Source organism: Protopterus annectens, chromosome 15.part0 (assembly GCF_019279795.1).
Source record: "Protopterus annectens isolate FY-2018-M chromosome 15.part0, PAN1.0, whole genome shotgun sequence".
Lineage (NCBI taxonomy): Eukaryota > Metazoa > Chordata > Ceratodontiformes > Protopteridae > Protopterus > Protopterus annectens.
Window position 1 is genome coordinate 598,055,394 of NC_056749.1, and position 18,734 is coordinate 598,074,127.

At 44.0% G+C, this 18,734-nt stretch overlaps 1 protein-coding gene across 1 annotated transcript in view; it reads right to left on the reverse strand.

The window, feature by feature from the left end:
- KIF4A (kinesin family member 4A) overlaps positions 1-18,734 on the reverse strand; it is a gene marked incomplete in the record, with an annotated part of 2,786,372 nt that overhangs the window by 1,236,399 nt on the left and 1,531,239 nt on the right. The window contains 1 exon segment of the mRNA XM_044057419.1: positions 16,703-16,816. Within this exon segment, the coding sequence (XP_043913354.1) occupies positions 16,703-16,816 (114 nt within the window).

The window sequence follows — 18,734 nt, forward strand, 5'->3', positions numbered from 1 at the left end:
TCATGGCCTCAAAAACAGGACCTCCAGACTCTGCGGAGAACACAGGCTGAGAGACCACGACGGTACCGGGAATCCCTGCGGCCGATGCTCCGAGGGGAAGACTAGGCACCGAAGCTACCAGTTCCAAAGTGTTCCCCTCGGCCCTGACCGAGGAAGTCCCGGTACCGAACCCTGACGCCGAGGACAGCGTAGGAATGATGGTTGGAACACAGAAGCTCCGAGGGAGTCTCGGTTCCATCTAGACAACTCTGCTCCGCTCTACCATCACCGACTCCAACGGCTCCGAGGAGGTTGGAGGAGGAATCGGATGCGAAGTGGGGACCGGCTCTGGAGCAGAGTGGGCTGGAGCAGAGACCATTTTTGCAAAAACCGGGGACTGGAAAGGCCTCTGGATAACTCTGTCCAAAATCAGAGTCTGACAACCTGGAGGATTTAGAGGAAATAGATGGGGGCCGAGACGACTTCTCTCTTGGCTCCGATAGACCAGGGGACCTGCTCCGAAACTGCTCCAACACCATCAGCACCGGATCCGGAACCGTATGAATAAGCATCGGCGCCGAAGGAGACTTCGGGGCCAGGGAGGAGAGTCTGAGCTGCACACCTCCAACGCCTCCGAGACCAAAGGAGCCGAAGCAGATGATTCGCCTCTCGATCCCCCAACCTGCGGCTCCGACACCAATGGAGCCGAGGAAAGAGGTATCGAGGCAGACCCTTCTACCCGAGGCTCCGAAGTCATTGGAGCCGAGGAAGAAGAGGTCGACCTATGCTTCTTGGAAGTCGGTTCCGACGAACTGGTCGGAGCAGACGACCTTTTCTTTTTAGAAGCTGGAGAGGAAGGAGAAGCCAAAGCTTCCTCAAAGGAGGGCTTAATAAGGCCCTTAAGGATATTTATTTTTTTCATTCTTGAAGGACCCTAGAGGAAAAAGCATGACAAACACTACATGTTTCCTACAAATGTTTCGGTCCTAAACAATATACGCAAACAGCATGGCTATCAGTAAGAGACATTTTGTAGTTGCACTTGGTGCACTTTTTAAAACCAGACTTCTGCTCTTTCGAAATCCTATCACACAACTAACTCCCACAACGAAAATCAAACCTTAAAGTAGGGCACGAGCCCTTTGACTCAAAACGGGACTGGCCCGAGATACAGAACACAAAATGGGCAGAAGCCCTCTAACTTAAACGGGCTTAGCCCGATAAATCAGGATGTACAGCAGAGACAAAATCAACACACCCACACACAAATAAGGGCAAGGGCCCTCTAACTAAAACGGGCCTTGCCCGGTAAGTAGAAAAAATACCAACAACCAAAAAACAGGTTCACACACACACGTAAAGCTGTTAAAACAGCTGTTTGTTAAATTTGTGAAGAAAACCCTAGGTCAAAAGACCAAAAAGTAATTAAAAAAAACCCACTTAGCTCCAGCCAAGTCGAGACCACGTCTAGCTTGAAAAGCGGCAAATGAGATCTGGGGAAGCAGGCGTGGTGCATTCTGGGATAAGGGGTAGCCCAGCCAATTAGAGATTTCGTTCTAGTATATAGTGGCCGAGTCGGAACCCATCAGTTATGAATGTAGGCGATATAGGATCCCATAACATCACTAGTTCTGCTGAAGAGGCTGGACAAGACATTAAGTCTCCCACCTGATTTGTCAAAGATGTGATGCAATGAAGAGGTAATGATGCCACTTGAGTTGTAATAACCAGTTAAGTTCCTATAAATTCCAGAATCTGTACAGGAGTTTGCTTTGATTTGACAAAACTTATTGCAATGCATAGGGAGCCGGAGATCTAAAGCAAGTAATCCCTGGCTTTTGGCAGTTGATGCCTGGATGGGGTGGTGATTAGTCAATTGTCAAGATAGGGTAACACCTGGAATCTTTTGAGTCTCAGGTTAGCTTCCACGACTGTCATGCATTTGGCAAAAACCTGGGGGGCAGTGGCGAGTCCAAAAGGCAGTGTTCTGTATTGATAGTGACTGGCTCCCAGCCAAAAGTGTAGGTATCTCCTGGAACGCTGTCTATTTTGATGTGATAGTACACATCCTGGAGAGCACATTAAATCAGCCTTGTGCAGAAAAGGCAGGATGGATTGAATCATAACCATTCGGAACTATTACTTCTTTACATACTGACTCAAATTGCTTAGATCCAGAACTGGTCTTGGATTCCCTGTTTTCTTTGGGAATAAAAAAGCAGGACTAAGCTCTGAATCTTATCTGTTCGAGTGGGTCCTCCTGCATGACTCTTTTGTAGCAGATATTGTACTTCTTGGGCTACGTGTTTCCTTCCGACTGGGTGAAATGTTGGAGTTTCTTCCTTTGGAAAGGAGTTGGAAACAAAAAGGGTGTGTAGTAACCTCTGGATATGATTTCTAGCACCCACACATTTTTGTAATATTTGTCCAGGTGCAAAGAGTAATGACGCTCGACTGCCTCCAGAACTGGACAGTCAGGCAATGATTCAGTAACACTGATAGAGCCTATCAAGAGAAGTCTTTGAAGCCCTAGTTTTCTGGACCCCCTGCCTCTGGGACAATGTCTGCCATTGAAACCTCCTCCTCTGCCTCTGGAGGAAGGGTCCCCATGCAGGTCTAGAAAAGGTCCCAGAAACGTTTAGAAACACACTTTCTTCCACAGTGCTGTTTTTTACAAAATGTTAGTTAAGGGGTAGAAAACTTGATTCCAATGGCAGACAGGATCTTTCCCTCCTGCTTGCTACAGGTGAGCGCACCTTTCACTGATTGCCCGCATGAGGAGGATCCATATCTAAGGGGGCATTAACGAGAGACACCTTGAAAGGTTCCACAAAGTCGCATAGCCTCATCAGAGCATGTCTCCTAAAGTACAGTTTTGTACCTACCATAAATGTAGATGTTCGAGGATTCCCTTGCTGCAGTCCTGACAATTGGGTATAGTCCGCGTCCCAGTCGGCCCGAATACCAGAGTATAAGGCTGACGTCGGTCATGGCGCCTTAGACTGACGTCAGTACGTCAGGGTACTAATGCGCATGACCGGCGTCATTTCCTCAGTCTTTTCTTGCCCCAGATGTCAGAAGACCCAAAAAGACAAGTCCCAAAAACAACCTGCACCAAAAACATGTACAATATATACAGTAATATATACACAAAATATAAGCATGTAAACTCACCTACACAACCACCCTGAAACACAGAGGGGAAGGAGGGAGGGTAAATTGGACTGCAGCAAGGGAATCCTCGAACATCTACATTTATGGTAGGTACAAAACTGTACTATGTTCTTCGTCTTCCCTTGCTGCAGTCCTGACAATTGGGTAGAATCCCAAAGCAGAGGTAAGGGAGGCTGGCAAATTATAAAGTAGCAGGAGCTGACAACATGCCTTGTAAAACAGCTGTGGCAAAACCAGCTCTAGTCTTAGAGTATATAGGCAGGTGATAATGCCTAGAGAAAGTATGCACTGAACTCCAAGTAGCTGCTTCCAGAATATCCTTAGTTGCCACCCCTTAGAAATGCTGTTGAAGTGGCAGTAGCCCTAGTGGAATGAGGCCTAATCCCAGCTGGAACCTCTTTGCCATGATGGGAATAACAAAATGCAATGCAAAAGCCAATCCACCTAGAAATAGTTTGTTTTGACACAGGCTTGCCCTGTGAACTCAAAGCAAAGAAACAAGTAACTGCTGAGACTGCCTAAAATCTTTAGTCCTGCTCAAATAATAACGCAATTGCCTGTGTACATCTAAAGTGTGCAAAATCTTTTCCCCTTTATTTTGAGGATCTGCAAAAACGTAGGCAAATGAATAGTTTGGTTTAAAGCCACACTAGAAACCACCTTAGGCATAAAGGAAGGATTAGTGCGTAATGATACCCTGTCCTTATGGAAAATCAAAAGGGCTCTACTGCCATAAGGGCCTGCAACTCAGACACCCTTCTTGCAGAAGTAATAGCCAACAGAAAAGCAGTCTTCCATGACAAATATTTCAATTCAGCAGTAGCTGCAGGCTCAAAAGGTTGTAGAGTAAGTTTTTCCAACACAAAATTGAGATCCCAAGCAGGAGTAGGAGCTCTACGTGGGGTCTTATATTCTTTGCCCTCTAAGAAACTGCTTGAACAAAGGATGCGAAAACAAAGGTGGGTCACAATCATAGTGAGCTGAAATTGCTGCAGCATGAATCTTTATGGAAGAGAAGGACAAACCTTTGTCCAATAATTCAGTAAGATATTGAAGAGCCACACTCAAATTAGGCTCTGAAATCTCCAAATTCTTAGCTGTACTCCAAAATAAAAATCTCTTCCATTTTTCTGCGTACACTCTCCTAGTACTAGGCCTTCTAGCTTCCATAATTACATTTAAAACTTGTTGAGGAAGCTGAGACCTACCATGCTTCAACACAGAATATGCCAAGCTGTGAGATGAAGAGATTGAAGCTTGACATTGAGCAGATGACCGTCCTTCTGAGATAAATGAGGAATCAGAGGTAAAGGCCATGAAGGCTTCTTTACAAGACTCCTTAGAAGTGGGTACCAGTGTTGTCGAGGCCAATCTGGAGCTATCAAAATCATCCTTGGCCTGTCCTGTCTGACCTTTAGTAATACCTTTGGAAGAAGAGGTAGAGGTGGAAAGGCATAGACATGAAGGTTTTTCCAACTGAAAGACAGAGCATCCACTTTCCAAGCTGTGAGATGAAACCCCTTTGTGCAATACTTTGGCAGCTGGTGGTTTAGTGGAGAAGCGAACAGATCTATGTCTGGAGTTCCCCATGACACTGTCAATTTCTGAAATACATGAAGATCCAGTTTCCACTCGTGGGGATCCATGATTTGTCTGCTTAATACATCTGCTAGGAGTTCTGTGCTCCTGGCAGAAACCTTGCCTGAAGAGTCAGTTGCAGGCTTAACGCAGTCTCCCATAAAATCATTGCTTGCCTGCATAGAGGATAAGAATGTGTTCCCCCTTGCTTGTTGATGTACCACATGACAGTTGTGTTGTCTGTCAGAATCAACACCTGCCCTGGAAGAAGTAACTCCTTGAACGCCATCAATGCAAACTGGACTGCTAACATCTCCTTCATGTTGATATGTAGATGCTGTAGTCTGGCAGGCCACTTGTCTTGTATCCACTTTCCATTTAGATGAGCTCCCAAGCAGTGTCCGAGGCATCTGTCGTTAAAATCTGACTCGCCTCTGGCCGGGTCACAGAGAGTCCCTTGTTTAGGTGACATTCCTGAGCCCACCACAAGAATTCCTTTTGAAGGCAAGGTATTATTTGAATGACAGTGTCCAAATCTTGGCAGTGCTGTGTCCATACATTTTGAGATACCATTGCAGCTTCCTCATATGCAGTTTGGCATTGGGAAGCACTAGAATACAAGATGCCATGAACCCTAATGCTTGAAGGACTGTCCTTGCAGTCAGCACGGACTGATGAGATAGTTGATGGAAGTAAAGTGACAGACTCTTTTGTTTGTCCGGGGTTAAAAGGCCATCTGGGCTGCTGTATTCAGTCTCACACCCAGAAAGCACATGTCTTGAGAGGGTACTAGACTGGACTTTATTTCGTTCACAGAATACCCTAGGCATCTTAGCACTGCTATGACATATTCCAGATGCTGTAGAAGGTGTTCCTTTTCTTGAGCCAGAATCAGGCAGTCGTCCAAGTAAGGATAAATTTGAATGCCTTGAAGCCTGAAGTAAGCTATCACTGGAGCCAGAACCTTTGTGAATACTCTGGGCAGTAGATAAGCCAAAGGGCAATGCAGAGAACTGATAATGAAAATCTCCAGTTCGAAACCGCAGATACTTTCTGCAACTTAGCCTTATGGGCACATGAAGGTAAGCTTCATTGAGATCCAAAGTTACCATCCAGTGATCCTTGCCCAGCAGAGGTAACAGTTGCTGTAACGTCAACATCTTGAACTTGGGAATGTCCAGATAAGTGTTGAGGATAGATAAATCCAAAATTGGTCTCCACGTGTTCCCCTTCTTTGGTACTAGGAACAGGCGAGAATAAAATCCGAAGCCCCTTTCTGATACAGGGACTGGCTGAATAGCCCCTATCTGGAGTAACTGAGAAACTTGCTTGAGAGCCTCTTTTCTTTGTGGAGGAGGAACATCTGGCATGCCTTTGAAAGGGGCATTGTGTGGAAATAAAATCTGTACCCGTGATGAATGATATCCAGCACCCATCTGTCTTGAGTGATTAAATCCCAATTTTCTTTGAAAAGAGACAATCTTCCTCAAAGGAGCTGCCAGGCGAGAGTCCACTGGCAGCTGAAAAGGCAGGTCATTGGGTCTGCTTACAGAAAGGACTGACCCCTGCCCTCACCAGAAGTCTGAGCAGGTGAACTGTCTGATCTAGGCCTAAGCAGAACCTTGAGCCCTGCCCTACCACGTCTAGATCTACCCTAGACTGGGAACCATAAGCAGGATATGTCCACCCCTTAGCAGGCCAATTTCTACTAAACTCGGAGGCTGCACCTGCAAAATCTTTAACAGTCTGCATAGACTTAGCTTTGTCCTCCATTTTCTTTAAAACTGCTTCCACAGGCGGTCCAAACAACACATCAGACTGTAAAGGAGCATCCAAAATCCTGGTCTTAACATGCTCAGCTAAATTCTGATCCTTCAACCATGCATGTCTGCGAAGAACAGAACTAGTAGCAGCCACCCTCGAGGAGGCCTGAACAGCATCAAAACCACACTGCAAAGAATGCTTACCCACTTGTTCAGACACATGAACCAAATCCAGCAATTCTTTACACTCAATACCTTCCGCCAAAGCATCCACCTTAGATTTCAATTGTGAAAGGAGATAATTCTGATATTTCAGCATATGAAATTGACAATTCAACGCCCTCATGGCTAGAGTGGAAGAAGTATATACTTTCTTACCCCACCTATCCAAAGCCCTTGCCTCTTTATCAGAGGGACAGGATTTTTAACAACAGAAGCTTTAACACCTTTAGGCCCCTGAGAAACAGTTTCTGGGTCCGCCCTGGGACTCTTAAACAAATACTTATGAGCTTGGGCACCCTATAATACCTATCAGGCTTAACAGGAGCAGGAGGCAAGGAATCAGGGTTCAGAGAAGCCTCTGCAAAACATCCTCCACCACATTCAACACAGGAGGAATAGCTAAGGGCCTATGCTGAGGCAAAACAAGAATTCCCTAAGCCTTTTCTGGAGTCAGAGTAATCTTGGCCTTCCCATTTAAAGTGCTCCCTCATGGAGTGAAGAGTCTCTGAAAATGAAAAATCCTCAGGAGGAGAAGCTGAAGGAGTGGAATCATCCACATCAGAATCAGAATAAGCAGGAAACTCTTGCAAGTCTTCCACAGAAGACTCTGAAGCCTGTGAACACTGTTCAAAACTATCAAACTCCTGTTCCACCCTAGGCCTCTTATCAGGTGGGGGCATAGAACCTCTAATCAGAGTAATCAAATCTTCAACCATTTTAAGCATATGTTTCTTAGGCACAGAACCGAAATGCTAGGAGAAGCCCCTACAGAAGCTGAAGTTGGCCTTCCTCTAAAAGAAGCTCTGGAAACAGAAGGAGAGGCCCTAACTACCTTGGGAAGAGAGGGAAGAACAGTTACCTGAGAAGCCCCTCAGCCTGGCCTACTTCCTGAGAGGGCACATCCTGTAACAGTAAAGTATCTGCCTGAGACTCCATAGAGACTCCTGGCAAAACCTCTGGCTCCCCTGAGCCTTCTAAAGGAGCGACGTCCGGGACTGCGGTTCCTCACCCTAGACTTCACTGTTTTGTCCTTGCGCTTCTTAGAGGAAGCAGGCCGGAGCATCCGGCGGCATAGTATAATTGCAACGCTTCCCAAACACTAACCTAGCACAATCAAGCCTCCTCTTAATAGTGCGCTTATTAAATCTAGCACAAGAGCGGCAACCAACAACGTCGTGTTCAGGCCCTAAACAAGGTATACACAATGTATGATAATCCCTATGCGGTATCTGCTTCCCACAAGAAATACAGTTATTCACTTTTCTGACATCCGGTAATATACTGAGGCAAGAAAAACCAAAATGTTCTAGCGGGTACTTAGCCAACTCTGTACTCGGTCTGAAACTCCGGTTTCGGAAAATCTCAGAACGCCAACCTGCACTCGCAAAATTGCTTCTGCATCGGACCATGCGGCAAAAAAGACTGAGGAAATGGCGTCGGTCATGCGCATTAGTACCCTGGCGTACTGGCGTCAGTCTAAGGCGCCATGACCGACGTCAGCCTTATACTCTGGTATTCGGGCCGACTGGGACGCGGACTATACCCAATTGTCAGGACTGCAGCAAGGGAAGACGAAGAACATCGACTATGCCTGAACCAGCTGCTTATGAAGCACCCTCCACTGTGTGGGAGATGAGCCTCATCGATGAGATGGCAAAAAGTACAGCTAACTGAGGAGAAACCTTTTTGAGATCTGCTGCAGACATGGACTCAGAGTTTGAAAGCTCCTTGATCAAATCTCTCTAAGAGAGTAAAATGTGCCAAGTAATTTAACAGCCTCAGTGTGAATGTGGCTGAGGTGTTGATGCGCTTTCCAAATCTGTTCATTGTTCTGGACTCCCTGGTCAGTGGATGGACAGAAGAGCTCTGCTCAGCTATCTCCTTCTTAGTGGCTGCTGCCACAACTATGGTATCAAAAGGGAACCCTTACTCCAATGGGGCTTGTCTGAAGTAGTAACTAAAAATGTATCCAGGCATTTGGGAATGGGCTCAACAGTGTCCAGATCTTTACAAGCCAAGAGGAAACTAGATCAATAAGGTCATCCCTGGGGGGGAAGGGTCACCCAAGACATAGATAGGCAAGCCCCAAAAAGCTGCCAGGAACACAGATTTCTTTGAAGGTGTTTGGGAAGACCAGCCCCCCTTCTGCTTCAAGATTTCCAGGCTATCCCCAAAGGAGATATCATCAGATGGCGATCGTGAGGGTCCAGGATCCTTCTCCCTCATCAAAAACAAACATCTTCCAAGAGAGACTCCTTAGGGGAGCTTATGTACCACCTCTTGCATGTTTTCGTCTGTGGAATCTCCTCAGTGGGGTGCTCAGGGAAGGCATCAAAAGGAGGAAGGAACCCCTCTGGGGAATGAGTGTGGAGGTTTCCCGAGTTGGTTGACCTTCAAAAGAAGAACTGATGGGTTCAGACTTCAGACCAGATGAGGGGTAGGATCTGAGATACGAGATTGATGGGTCTCTAAGCAAAGAGAAGGCCCTCTTCTACCACCTGAAAGGCTGACAGACCCGAGGTTTCCTCTCCCCTCCTCCTCTGAGCCAAGGCCACCAAGGGTGGGAGGTCATGGCTGTCCCCAGATCTGAGCCTTCTGAAGAGAATCTAACCTGAGCTGTCAAGAGCTGATGCACCAAGGGGATGGATCCGACAAAGTAGGAGCTGAACTCAACCCCTCAGACCAGAGACAGACTTCCTGGATCACAGACCTGCTCTGATCTGAAGGTAATGGAGTAGGGTTGGTCAGGGAAACCATTGGAATCAAGGAAGGGAACTTCCTCAGATCAGACGCCGACTCTCTCGGGGATGCTGAATCCAGGGACACAGAGACCATAGGTCGGATCGAAGGAGGAGACTGTTCATCCTGTCCATATCTGTCTCAGTCAAGCTCCTAAAGGATCTGGATGATGCAGCGGATGCAGGCCTGGAATGCTTCTTAGGAGTTTCAATTTCAAAGGTAGAGCCAGAGAAACAGGCTTCAACACAAATTCTGGTGACCGGATCCTAGCTGTTGGATTCAAGGGTCTGGGATCAGAGTAGGTGGTGGATGGTACAAGAGAAAAGGTAATGGTTATCATGCCTGTCAGATCCAGAGACCCCTTATGGATCTGAGGAGGTTGAATCTCAAGTCTTAAGTTTTTGAGGAGGCACCGATGAAGCCCTCAGTGACTTCTGTAACTCTAGCCATGATGAGATTTAGAAGGGGGTTGGGGCCCAGGAGAAGAGGAGGAGGCTAGGAGTAAGCCCCATTATTAACTTATTGCACCAGTCAGAGATGGCACTGGGGTTAAAAGTGATGCATATATCACAGGCTGACTTCAGATGCTCAGGCTCCAGGCAGTAAACGCATTTCTTGGGGGCATCCGAATGAGGGATCTTCTGCCCACAAAAAGTGCATTTCTTGAAACCAGTGGGCTTTTAAGATGTCTACAACACCAGTACAGAACTGTACTAGAAAAAACTCAAGAAATAAGCGAGTAAGAACTACACTCTACCTGGGGTACACACACACTAAGCTGGCAAAACAGTTTAAATATGCACACCTAAATACAGAAAAAATATATATATTTTTGGTATATTAACTGTGCTAGGGATATTGGATGTGCCTAACCGGCACTAAAGGAAGTAAGGCAGACAGAGTGCGAAAGCACACACCCTAATGCAGACGCCTTGCTAAATATCAAAAAGAGGGTGGAGAGAAGAACACAGTAACTAAATTTTTTACTGTTTAAATATTAAAGGACAGACCATCCAAAGCGAATAAGTTTTAAGAAAAAATTCACTCTCACTGCAAGATCAGATCTACATACTGACACAATGGTGGCAAATGAGATCTGAGGAGTTGGGGATAAGACAGCATTATGGGTAGAGGGAGGAACTCGAAATTCAGAGCCTATGTCTTGTAAATGCGTCAGAGTCTGATCTGACGATCAGATCCTAGACTCATTGAGGAGGAAGAATGAAAACGACAAAAAGTACAGTTGTGTACACTTATAAATGTAGATGTTAAAGTGTATTCACTGTTGCAGTCATCACATTCGGTTCATCCCTGCCAGGGTAGTCCTCATTCGGCCCGAATACCAGAGGCTTAGTATTTCTGCGACAGTTGCTGTCGCTCCAGGACTGACGTCAGGTCGTCAGTGGTATAAAAACAGGCAGCTAACGTCATTACATCAGTTTTTCTTGCCCTGTCAGGAGCACCCAATAAGGAGCTAGGTTATGGTGGAAGACCACCACCAGAAGAAAGTAAATACCAAAAAATGTCTTGTAAGGGGAGAGAGACAGAGACAAGGGGGATGGAGGGAGAAAAATCGGGACTGCAACAGTGAATACACTCAAACATCGACATTTTTGGTAAGTCACTTGACTTGCAGAATGCATCAACTCTTGTAACTATATTTTCTGCACAAGCAAGGAAAGAAGGTATCTTTTCTTTGAGGAGCTCCATGGTATGTTGCTGATAATTCAGCACATGGCTCGGGCAATTTAATGCTGTAATAGCAAAAGTAGCAGAGGTGTATACTTTTTTACCCAATCTGACTAATGCTCGGGAATCCCTATCTGAGGGGGTGGGATTCTTAGCTGAAGTTGCTTTAATTCCTTTAGGTCCTTGAGAGATGACCTTGGGGTCAGCAGTAGGATTGTTGAAATGAAATTTGTGAGAATCAGGGACTCTATAGCACCTGTCAGGTTTCCTGGGAGCCGGAGGGAGGATGTCAGGGGTCAGAATGGATTCCATAAAAACATCATCCACAAATATTCAGGACAGGAGGAATGGCCAGAGGTCTGTGCTGTGGAAGATCGAAGAATTCCCAGAGTCTCTTTTGACTAAGGAAAGTCTTGACATCCCCTTTGGAAATGCTCCCTTAAAGTATGCAGGGTTCCCCAAAGGAAAAGTCCACGGGTGGAGAGGCTGAAGGGATGAATTCCTCTGCATCAGAATCCTCATATGCAGAGGAGGGTTGCATATCTTCATATTCAGATGCATCAGAGTCATCGGACTTCTGTTCAGATAAAACTAGTGGGGACAAGTCTCTCTCTTTTGGAAGGGGTAGTCTGGGCTTACCCTGATAAGCATTATAAGGTCTTCTGCCATTTTAAGCATTTGAGACTGACACAAGGAAGCAGGGGGCCTGAGCTTGGGTCATCGTTTGTTTGGGTGTGGTTCGTACCCTGGGCCTTAGAAACTCGGTAGTTTTCGAAAGAACTGTAAATGGGAAATCAGTCGGTCTGTCACTAGTATCGGTAGTACAAAGTACTTAATCGGAAGCCGGTGCCTGCTCAGCGGCTCCAGACCCATTCAAGGTAGAGACATCCGCAGGATCCTTAGTCGAAAGAAGAGTCTCGTGGCATACCGGACTCCGAAAGGGTCTCGGTAGTGGCCTGTGAATCCACAAACTGGCATCAGGGGCTGCAAAAGTCTCTCACGGAGGACCAGAGAACTGACTAGCTTAATGGAAGCATCGTCAGCAGCTTTGGACCTCTGCGGTCTGTCTCTGTCTTTAGTCTTACATTTTTTTGGAAGATCGGTTGTCGGATGGCTTACTGAAGCCATATCAGAAGTAGAAGACGGAGCAAAATTATCTAGCTACAATAAGGGCCTGACATATAGTTCTGGTGTTGAACAAAGCACAGATGAGACAGCGGGGGATGTCGTGGTCTGGGCCTAAACAAGTGACGCAGTAGGAATGAAAGTCCCTGTGTGGTATTTGCTTTCCACTGGAGAGACAATTGTTAACTTTTTCTGACATCGGTTAGAGCAAGAAAAAGGATCCCCAATGGGGTACTTGGCTTTAGAAGACTTCAACTTCAATTTGGAAACGAAAAACTCAGGTAGCGGCCGACCGGCACTCGTGCGAATTGCTTCTGCTTCGGGCAACCCGGCAAGAAAGACTGGTGTAATGGCATTGGCTGCCTGTTTTTATACCACTGATGACCTGACGTCAGTCCTGGAGCGACAGCAACCAATGCAGAAATACAAATCCTCTGGTATTCAGGCCGACTGAGGGCTACCCTGGCAGGGATAACCGAAATGTGATGACTGCAACAGTAAAACATGAAGATCATCAGATCCAGTTATGTCCACATCTGAGTGAAAAGCAGTCAGACAAACCAGTAAAGGAAAAATGTTCCGAAAGTCAGGACAACCATCAGGCTCTTTTGCAGTCAAGAATTCCTGCAGTGATGACTACAACAGTGAATATTAGGATAAATATCTTTGGAATATACAGACTGGAGGCTGTACTTTATGTGTTACTGCCCTCAGAGATGAGGCTTACACAGAGGAAGAAAGGCTAGCAAACTTGGGTATGAGAATGGCTGCATTTTGCAGTAGCCACCAAGGGAAGAATAAGTAGAATTTTAGCCAGTGTAGTGAAATTGCAATGAGACAGGCATAATTGCCTTTTTTGTTTATGCTTTCCAAACAGATTCAATATACAGGGGAATGTATTACTGGAAGAAGAGACATTTAGGAGGTTCCTGAAAATCAGAAAAGTCTTCCAAAGTCTCAAAAGCAGAATAAGTAATAAAACCTTCTACATTAAAAATAGAAAGACTTCCGGTACTGAAGGGCAGGCAGACCCACTCTGAAGTACTCAGAAGACGGCATTTGAAATACTTCAAACTCTAGCATTGAAAAAAAACACAAGAATATTCCCAAAACATCTTCCTCCTAATCAGTATTTGAGAACACACAAGAAAGTAAGGTGCAATAGTGAACAGAGCCAGGGGATCTATTTGGTATCTGAGAGGTGCACAACTTAAGTTGCACATACCAGTCATAACTTGGCTCTTGAAATTAGGGTCTGGAAATAAGTTTCTGGTACAACCTGAGAGGCATCTCTCTTGTTCATAGACACAATCAGCTTGATTTGGAGAAGTAATATGGAAGGTTTACATATCATTGTAGAATTCCTGTACAATATATCCATAAAAATGAATATGAATTTCTAAGAAAGGCAAACCCAGAAGCAGGCACAAATGACAATACTGACAAAAGCTCTGTAGACTCCCTCAGTGATCATGGCTTTTCATATGTTTTCAGCTATCAAGTCAAATGTGGGCTGGTAAAACCCCTCATTTCTTCATTTCCAGATTCAGGGTTCCTACTGATTTTCAGGGAACCTCTGTGATAAATGATCAAGAGTGACATTTTTGCTCAAAGGAGTTGTTCCTCTAAAAATGTTTCTGGAACATCATAGCATGTCAATAATGTGTAATCTGACTGACCTTTAAACAAAATCTTCCAGAAGATAACTCAGTTGAAAGTCAACAGTTCATCCTGGGTGCCATCTTGTGCCCACAGATATTCCTGAAAAATGTGAAGAAATGCTGAAAAATTACTTCCAGGATGAAAATAGGAACAATCCAGATTGATTTTGTTTTTCATATAGAGGAAACTCCCCAGTAGAAATCCATTAATACTAAGTGTTAAATGTAGCTGAAAAGTGTCGCAAAAAACAAAGAACTAAAAGTGGGATGGAATTGTCTGCTTTTCATTTTGACAGTCCACCAGATATCAGAACAGTGATCCAAAGAAAAAGTCAATACAAAAGAATATCCACTGCAACAGGATTAGTGCACTAGTGAAGACCCTCCTGCGGTCCATTATTCAGCATTAATGTGTGTCAAACAGACGCAAAGATGGAGTAAAAATGTGTAAAATCTTACCATAACGATAGATGTCATCCTCTTCACTGTTGCAGTATTCTTAACATAAGGGAATTCCCCACCTTGGGTGGCCTAATGTCCAGCCAGTATACCAATGCTTTTACCACCTAAGGTACACTATATGTCGGCACATAAGCTCCTCGCAGACATGGGGCATAAAATCGGATGTACCAGCTTCAGAACCAAAAGCCCCAGGAGGAATTCAAGTCCAAGGAAAAGAAATGGAGAGGTTAAAAGTACATCAAGAAGAGGGAAAGGTCCAGGGGGTAGGAGGTAGGGATTGAATATTGCAGCAGTGAAAAAGACATCTATCATTGTTAAGATTTTACACAACTACACTATGCCCTTCTAATTCTACTATTGCAGTATTCTTAACATAAGGGAGAGTGCCAAAGCTCAGAAAGAAAGTTGGGAGGAGGAAGGTTCTGTAGAGTTCTCTATGAATTGCATTGGCAAAACCAGCTCTAGCTCTGGAAATTCCATCCAAATTGTGCATTGAAATCCAGGTAACTGGCTCAAGAATGGAGTTTGTGTCCAAGCCTTTGAAAAAAAAAAAGCAGCAGAAGAAGCCACAGCTCTAGTAGAATGAGCTTTAACAGAGAAAGGAAGAGTCTTCACAGTGAAAAACATTAGAAATAGCTTTAGAAATACAAGAATAAATTGTCTGAGTGGAAACAGCCTCCCCAAAGACCTGGAATAAAAAGACACAAAAAGCTGATCAGATTTCCTGACAGCCTTTTTCTTATCCAAATAAAATCTGGGCTATGTACATCTAAGGTGAGTAGCACCTTTGCACTTGCAGATCATGCAGAAGGAGAAAAAAGTAGATAAATTAACAGATTGATAACAAATTCACCACCTTAGGCATACAGAAAGTATTAGCAAGCAAGGACACCTTGAACTTAAGAAAAAAAAAAAATTAGGACAAGTTATAAGGGCTTGAAGCTCACCCATCTGGCTGAAGTAAGGGCTAACAACCAAACTGTCTTACAAGAGCAATGTTGCAAGGAAGCTGAAGCTGCACACTCAAAAAGAGCCAGAGTCAATTACTCCAAAATAAAATTAAGATCCCAGGGAGGAGGAACTGGCTTTCCTGGAAGATCGGATGTGAAGGACGCCTTTAGGATTTTTTTTGCCTCCAGGCTAGAAGCTAAAGGAGATAAAGGCATTTTCACTTCTCTGCTTCATCCTTTGGTCTTTTCTACTGCCCAAAGGGTATTCACCGAATGCCTAGCTCCTGTGAGTGCTCTTTGCAAGCTTCAAGGCATCCAAGTTTTTCCTTACTTGGATGATCTCCAATTTCAGGCACTCTCTCCAGAGATCTTACTGAAAAACCCTCACTTTGCCATTACTCTTTTGAAAAGCCAAATTAATTTTTCACTGCCTTTAAATGAACTTTAAATTAAACATATGAAAGAAAAAAAATTCAATTCATGAATTCAAGACGACATGGATCTTGCAAGCAAAGGAAAAGATTAAATACCTTTCTTTCCCTTGATGCAGTTGCATATGCGAGCAATATTAAAAACTATCAGACACTAGTAGCTATTTTGCAGAACTCAAGAAGTGACAAACACTGCTCAAGACTTGGTATACAAAAGATTCAAGCAAAAAAAATCAGAGACAACAAAAGGCTGCTATCACCTACAACACTAAGGGTAGGCAACCTTTTTTGAAACAGTTTCTCCTAAAAATCACGACATTCTCTTGCAGTTTTTTTGGCAGACAAACTGCAGGAAGAGAGAGAGAAAGTGAACGATACTTGGACAGACACCTGCATATGTTACTGCCTACCCTCTCCACTAATTATAATAAATCTGCTCAAGTCTAAAAGGAATCCTTCACAGAGTGAATAGCCCTGATTGAAGGGCCAAGCAACATCAGCTTGAGTACCATTCTTTGGCATTGGTGCTGGGGTGTTGCTCACTCCTATACTAGGCAGTTAAAGATAGCAGCACAATGCTTCAACTCATGAATTATCTTACTGTATGTGTTGCATTAAGTGCAATTACAAGCCAACAAAAAGGGCAAGGATTTTTACACAGTACAATCTACAACTGAGAATTGGTTATATCACAGTAAGCAGTTCAGAGTGGCATTCCTGTTTATAAGGACAGTTGACATCTCAGAAATCTGAAGTGCTAAACCAAACGCATCAAAGCCACAAACTAAGAAATTATTAAATAAAATGAACAGACTTGCTAATAAGTTACCATTCATCAGATGATTAGGTAGTAGGTATTACAAGCAGCCCAACACTGTTTAATGCTCATCACATACTCCACACCTTTCAAGGCTACAGATCAGAAATACCTTTACTCTTGTTGCAACTCCTTCCATTCCTCGATTCTGAGCTTCTTTGCGTTTCTCAGCTGCTTCTTGACGCTTCTGCAGAGCATCTCTCAAACGCCTGTTGGCTGCAGCTGCCTGAGAATTAAAATGGAATATAGAAGTTTTAATTTATGGCATTGGAAATGCTGAGAACAGGCAGCAAAGGTAAACAGGGTGCAGTGAGAATTGACAAAGAATAAATCGAGAAAACATGGAAAAGAAAACCAAGCTACAGACTAGTTTATCTAATCACACATGAGAGAATCTCCAGACAAAAAAAGATAAGCCAGTATTTGCTATATCAGCTAGCCTTTGAGAAAAATATCTACAGATTGTTGAGAACTGGGTCCCCCTTTAATAAAAACTCCTCTCTCAGTCAGACATTCATTTTTCAGATTCTTAGTACAGCAAGAATTGGGGAGACAGGAACAAAATAAGAGGAATAAGGGTGGTAGACAGAGTTGACAAAACTCAATGGTATGCAATCAATGCAAAAACAGAGAAGGATGGAAAGAGGGTGACTTGGTTACAAAGAAAGCACAAATCACAATCAAGGAGGGAGACTTCAATCTTCTCAAAGTGGGCAGTATTCCACAGAAAACAGTGATAACGACTGTGGCTAGCGAAAATGAAAAGCACAGTTGAACAAGTAAACTTACCATAACAGATGTTCAAATGATTACTGCTGCAGTAGCCTTAGATATACAGGTTACATCCTGCCAAGGATGTAACAGCTGGCCAGCTTGCAAAGCCTTAGGACACCTTCCACTCACCCAAGCTGTCAGGCAGCTCACAGCTCAGCTGACTAAATGACAAGTTTATGCACGAAGTCCTTCAGAGTTTTCATGCCAACAGAGAGAGGAAGGCTTAGCCCTGAATGGACAATGCTAAGAACTAAAAAAATAAAATGTAAGTATTCACACCATGTTATAAACACATCAAAAGACAAGGGTGATGGAAGGAGGGAAGGGATACTGCAGCAACATTCGAACGTCTACTGTTATAGTAAGATATACATCTGTACTATTTTCATCATATTTATCACCAGTGCAGTAGTCCTAACGATATGGGCAGACTATCCTAGCTTACTACATTTAGAAGGTGGAAAAAGAGTCCAAGAGCCTCTGAAGAATGGTTCTAGCAAAACTTGATCTACATCTACAGAAGGAATCAAGCTTATACTGCTTTATAAAAGCATGTAAAGAGTACCAAGTTGCCACTTCTCGAATACATCAAAAATCAACCCCTTTCCAAAAAGTCAAAGATGAAGTCAAGGACCTGTCAGAGTGGGCCTTGATCCTGCCTGGAATAGTTTTGTTGCGATAACTAACAAAAGAAAATAGCCTTATACAACCATTTGTAAATAGTCTGCTTTGATACAGGTTGCCCTTTCTTATCTTCACAAAAAATGAACTGATACAAAGATCTGAAAGAGTTAGTTCTGTCAAGATTGTACCAGAGTTGTCTGTGGACATCCAGTGTATGGAATAGCCTCTCTCACCCATTTTTAGATTCAGAAAAGAAAACAGGAGATGGATAGTCTGGCTTAAAGTAAACTCTGATACCACTTTAGGCATAAAATGATTAGTTCCCAAAGAAACCTTAATCCTGTGAAAAATAACATACAGGATTGACTCACTATAAGAGCTTACAATTCAGACACCCTTCTTGCTGTGGTTAGAACACTCAGTGTAACTGTTTTCAATGTTAAGAAAAGCACAGTTTTGTACCTAACAAATGCAGATGTTAGAGTGCTCATACAGCTGCAGTCATTACAAATGGGTTATCCTGCTGTCAAACGGGTCCTCGGCCGGCCGAATTCCAAAGTCTAGGTCCGGTGTCGGTTGTCGTCGCTTCTTCCCTGAAGTCAGTGCGGCAGGGGTATAAAAAGAGGCAACAGACGCCATTTTCTTCAGTTTTTCTTGCCCCAGATGTCAGGTGCCCCCAGAAGGAAGGCAAAACATAATATTATGCAAACATGCAATGTAGATAAATCAAAAACAGTAGTTGCAAG